Source organism: Nanorana parkeri, unplaced genomic scaffold, assembly GCF_000935625.1.
Source record: "Nanorana parkeri isolate BGI_ZX_2015 unplaced genomic scaffold, ASM93562v1 scaffold2058, whole genome shotgun sequence".
Classification (NCBI taxonomy): Eukaryota; Metazoa; Chordata; class Amphibia; order Anura; family Dicroglossidae; genus Nanorana; species Nanorana parkeri.
In genome coordinates this window covers 95926-101780 of record NW_017308326.1, presented here as the reverse complement: position 1 = coordinate 101780, position 5855 = coordinate 95926, and the positions used below count along the sequence as shown (strand labels likewise).

The window sequence follows — 5855 nt, the reverse complement described above, 5'->3', positions numbered from 1 at the left end:
CTATGGGTCCAGGGCAGCCCGATGACCACGATATCCTGGGCTCATAGGAAGTGGCTTGAACTTTAGACATTCTACTCAAAAGAGAAGCACCATCCAGCAGTTGAAAAGGCTGCGGCAGTGCCAGCGATTTTTCGTTTTTAATTATAAGTGCCAGAGCTGCATTTGTTTCTTGATGCTGGAGATTTTCATTAAACCGGAGCTGGCCTTTAATTTTATTAACATGCTAATCAACAATATCCATCAATAAAATTGTACACAAGAGCCGTAATATTTTGATTGCATATAAACAAGTCTGTGGCGGAATTCTATACTTGCCTTTGGAGCAGCTGGAGCCTTCTTGGGTTTTGCCTCTGCTTTAGCTGGGACTGGTTTCTGGGGAGATAACCAAGGGGGAAGAAAAAATAAGTGAGCCATATTCTGAAGATTAGGCCTAGATTGACAAGATACTGTTATAAAAACACATTTTCATTAACTAGATACTCACAGAAGATAGCCGGGCAGATCTCCTTTGTGGCTAAATAAAACAAAAGCACAAGAACAATTAAAACAAGCATGATTATAATGTCTACGAAAGGCAGAGTAGGCTTATTACTTTACCTCATCCTTTGCTTTGGACTTGTCAACTTTTGCATCTCCTTCAGCCTTTAAGATAGGACAAGATAACATAACTATTCAGCATACATCATAAATATAAGGATTCAAATAGCAATCTGAGTAAAACATTTTCAGAGAACAAGCACTACTAATTAACAATTTAAATAAAAACCAAGGTGTTTTTTTTATTCTGTGTAAATTACACAAATGTGTAGTAGACTGCATATACAACTCTTGGTGGTGGCAAGAAAGTAGACAGCATCACGATGTTTGGATTCAACCCCATTTTCAGCTAGTGTATGGATGCTTTTTATAGCTCTGCAGACTATTAAAAGTGACACTAAACTCAGGTGTTAAACCTTAAAAATACATTCAAGTACTTGAACTACTAACAAAATTTATCTTATTTGTGCATTATTCGACTGTAGATCCTCAAATCATCTCTGAATTGGTGCTGACACTGTCCTTCCTTCTGGAGGGTGGCTACTTCTGTTCCTCATGTTCCCTGTGTGTTGTAAAGTAGCCACCACTCCAAGCTCACTCCCATGATGGACTACAAGCTTACATTTAGTTAGCCAATTTGTATTGACATTTTAGACTATAACTTCAATACAAATCAGTAAGCTAAACGTGATATTGTATGTAGTCCATCACAGGAGTGAGCTCGGAGCGGTGACTACAACACACGCACAGGGACCATGGGGAAGAAAAGTAGCCCCCCTCCAGAAGGAAGGACAACATCAGCACCAATTCAGAGAATTTGAGGATCTACAGCCGAGTGATACACAAATAAGATACATTTTGTTAATAGTTCAAGTACTTGAATGTATTTTTAAGCTTTAACTCCTGAGTTTAGTGTCATTTTAAATACATTTTATAGGCCTTTCTGAAATAAATGGGACAAACTGCCGCCCACGACAAGGGCATATTGTTTTGTAATTGATAAAAAAAAAAAAAACACTTTAGAACCCATCTTAAATAAGACATGGCGCAAACTATGGCAATCAAATATTCTACAAATCCAGTGAATACACAAAGCAAACAGAAGTCAAAACGTACTACAGGGACCTCCACTAGCGTTGTAATTGTTTATATGTACCTTAAGGTCATGGGAGACTAAACACAAGACATACAAGAACTGGTTCCCCTACACTGCCTAAATGTAAAATATAATTAAAACTATAGGTTGCTCATTACCCTTGTTTCCTCAGAGGAACACGGCATGGATTATAAACCTAATCGAGAACCCTATTTTATAAAGCTGTCGGGATAACACAAGTAGCTTAAAAAAACTGAGCACCATCTAAAGAGGTCATATCCTACCAGAAAATGGCTACTGGCTACATCACAGCAGTGATGGACATTGATAAAGCACTGTTCCCAATATTCTTAAAGCAGGGAATACTGAACAATCTGGATGCGCAGGTTAGGAAATCCTGATGCTGACATTACAAGCCCTACACGTCTCCGGGGAAAACAAAAAAGGGAAGGAGGGAATCACGTGATTATAAATCATCTCCCCCTGGCATTGTTTACTGAACATGTAAATTGACTTATGGCCACTCTGAAGCGTTGTTTGAAATTCAGACTGGTAACATCAAAGTGTATATGTTTTAACGCTCTCCTACAAAATGAAAAATAAAGTTATAGCCCGCCTCTGCACGGTGCCCTAAATCGATTGCGGCTACAAACATGAAAGCACGTTACTGCCGTGGGCTTCTCGGTACAAGGCGGGCTTATCCACCATTGCAATCATTTCCACACAGCATCCCTCAGGCAACACCCGACCACCCCACCCTGACAAGAAAAGCCGTAAGGGGCACTTGGCTCCGCCCAATTTCGTGTTCGCGCTCCTTGTTTTGGCGGAAGCCCCGCCTCCCTTCGCACTTTCCCGCGTTGTATAGTTTAAACGGCCAGTTAATTACCCGCCTGCTCCTTTCAAATGCCATACCTAATCGTTTATTTCACACATATACAAAAATATCTTCTCCTGCGACTTTGACATTCTCACATGCTCGCGCGCACACCCTACCTTTCGTTTTGGCATGGTTGCTGTTCGGACGGCACAATTGGGAAAAATTCAACAACTTCTTTCCGTTACTTCCCAGCGACTAAAACAAGCGCCGGCTGTGCTCGCCCCTTTTATACCCGGTCCGGAATCCGACCGGTCAAATCCGGATCGCGCCTTGTGCTGTCGTTGATTGGCTCTGCGCTGACACGTGGGTTGGTCAGTCTGGGCGGGAGCTGGGAGGAGAGTGGGTGCGCGCCAACAGGAAGAAGAGCTTGCGTGGGCGAGTGAGGAGGGGGGTGAGAGAGAAAGGGCGCGCAGCGCTGGCTGACAGGAGAAGGTGTGTGTGTTTGTGTGGCTGCTTGCACCCTTCTTGCTATTTTTTTTAAATTGTACTAAAAGGTGCCCATGGTGGCAAGTGTTTGCACTGAGCAAAGCGCATAACGTGCCTGTTGAATGTGTAATGCAGATACGCACGTCGAACGGTGACCGCAGTGACATTATCTGAGAGGGAAAAAAAAAATGTCCTTTCTTTTTAGCCAACGTTCATTTTTTTTGAGTAGTGTTAATACGACGTTGCATACAAGTGACGGCTGAATGAGCATACTGCTTTCTTCATACTAAGTACTCTTATACCGCGATGTTTTTTTTTTTTTAGCGCTGTCTGAGATGCACGTGCACAAATCGTGCTTATGGTACATAGAGTGCGGAGCGCGCACATCGTATGGCTGAAGCCGCTTGTGGTTTGGGCCCTTAACTTGACACGGAGGGAGCCAAGCTCATCTGGCATGGCTGCTGGATGCTCCATGTCAAAGGCAGTAGACCGTATACCGACTCCATTTTTGCACAGCTTTCGAGTACTGCTAGTTGTGTTTCCTGTTTCAGACAATGCATTAGACCATAGTGAGGTACAAATGCTACCAGGTAGGAGCAATAAGCTGCAATAGAAGGGAGCTTTACATTTAGTAAAATTGGATTTAAAACAGTTCCAAGTGCTGCATTCTAAATGTATCCAATTCTACATGTATCCATTTTTTTGGGGGTACAAATTGATTTCAAGGCCATGCAGTATCTGGCGTTCTGCAGGCACTTGTTTTGTTATGTGTCCTGTCACATTTATTTGGGGTGGGGGGGGAAAGTGCAACAGACGTGTAAGATGGGTGGAGAGAGTAGTAGGGTAACAAAGAACTATTGTTCTTGGTATAACATAGAGAGCTTACAGCTGGTCACAGACATCAGAAAAGGGTCACATGTGCAAGCAGAACTTCACTGTTTTACAATGTCCTTTGGTTTGATTTTAGCCCTAAACAGGAATACTAGACCAGGGCTCAAAATTTCAAGTCCTGAGGTACTAGCCAGGGCTTAAGAGTTACTCGCCACCAGTTGTCCCACCTAACCCCTACCCTGCCCCCAAACTTAACTCCGCCCCTAAACACACCCTCTTAAATCATAGTTGCCGCTGTAAACAGCAGATTAGGGATTCCTGCTGCAGGAAAACGCAAGTTCCAGACGCAGGAATCCCTGAAATATAGGTGTAAATTGGGGCCTAATATACACTAAAACACTTCTCAACGTTACACACACATACCCACCACCACTCCGAACAAATATAATAATAAAATTCCCACACAAAAAAAAAATACACCCCCCCTTATTAACCCCTCCCTCCCACACATAAAATACACTCCCCCTTGAACTGTCAGAGCTTCGGCCGAAGGAAGCCAGAGCTGACAGGGGCTGCTCTGCGGTCAGCATCTGAAACAGATGCAGACCGTGGAGCTTCTCCCACAAGTCAGGTAAGCGGTCGCGTGCCTGACATGTCAGCTGTCTGCGGGCCGCAATTGGCTCGCGGACCGGTACTTGGAGACCCAAATGTCCTGTACTAGACCATGAATGTAGGCAAAAGATGGAGAAGCGATAGGCATAACAAATGCCCAGGTCATGCAAGTGGTCTTTTTTAATTTAATTACAGGTATTTATATAGTGCTGACAATTTATGCAGCGCTTTACATAGTTGCACATTCACATCAGGCCCTGCTCTCAAGTAGCTCACAATCTAAAGGTGCCCATACACTGCTCGATTCTCGTACGAGAATCGCGGGAGATGCCGCGATCGTACGAGAATCGAGCAGTGTGAACGAAGACGTGCGACCGTTTCTACTGTACGGTCGCACGTCTTTTGTCTAAGGAGCACGCTAGAAAACCAGCCAAGAATCGAACGATTTTCAGCTGGTTTGAACGGTGCTCGGGAGACAAATGCTGAACGGGCCGGTGTGCGCACGCGCACACTGCCCGTTTAGCATGGCGGGCTTGTGATGATCGAGAGTACGATCTGCCTGTCCAAGATGGGCAGATCGTACTTTTTTTTAATCACTTTACAACCATCGCAAGACTAAGGTCTTGCGATGGTTGTACAGTGTATGGCCACCTTATGGTCCCTATCTCGCATGTATGCATACGAATATCTCACATGCATACATACGAGGGCCAATTTAGGCAGGAGCCAATTAACCTACCGGCAATCAAGGGGAGGGATGCAGTTTCACCTGATACAGGTTTATTGGGGGGGGGGGGGGGGGTGAAACAATCATAAACAAATTGATTTCTAAACAGAGTAAATGCTTTATCCCCACTTATTAATGAGTGATTTATCCAAAATTTGATGAGCTCAATCAAAAACATTTGGCAGATGCAAACTACAATTAGGAGTTGAATTTTGATGGTCATTTGTGGCTCTTTAGTGGGAAGCTGGGCACAATTTTGTCAAATGGGATGGGAAGATGGGCACAGCGGTGGGGACGTCTGTCAATGTAGAAATAATAAAGGAAAAAAAACAAACATGGGTGCTTTCATATGGCCTAAGCTAGTCATACACGGTCTGTTTTCTTATTTTCTCCTACATCCATACGGTGATAATAGTGATGTGCTTGGTGCAAACAGTTCACATGAGTTAAGGTGCCCATACGCCTTACGATTATCGGACGATTTTCGTATGCGATCGACTTTTCGGCCGATAATCGTATGTGTGCATTGCAGTGTCTGACCGACAGTACTGTACAATCGTACTACTTTTATAGGGTCAAGCATGTTTGAAAACTTTGCTAGATCGTACGAATGTCGTAAGGTTGCTGGCGTTTCCGTCCATCAAAAGTAGTACGATCTACACTGCGCTTACGAAAATACGGCAAATCAATTACCGCATTTCGTCCAGGTGCTTTTAGTTAATTACGGCTAAATTAATCTTGCGATCATC

The 5855-nt window shown here is 43.7% G+C and overlaps 1 protein-coding gene across 1 annotated transcript in view; it reads right to left on the bottom strand.

Moving 5' to 3' along the window:
- HMGN2 (high mobility group nucleosomal binding domain 2) overlaps positions 1 to 2890 on the bottom strand; it is a 3958-nt gene extending 1068 nt beyond the window's left edge. The window contains exons 1-4 of the mRNA XM_018572521.1: positions 2627 to 2890; positions 598 to 642; positions 485 to 514; positions 316 to 372 (exon numbers count right to left, since the gene is read on the bottom strand). Coding sequence (XP_018428023.1) covers positions 316 to 372; positions 485 to 514; positions 598 to 642; positions 2627 to 2641 — 147 coding nt within the window. The 5' untranslated portion in view covers positions 2642 to 2890. The remainder of the gene's footprint in view (positions 1 to 315; positions 373 to 484; positions 515 to 597; positions 643 to 2626) is intronic.
- Positions 2891 to 5855: the final 2965 nt, after the last annotated feature.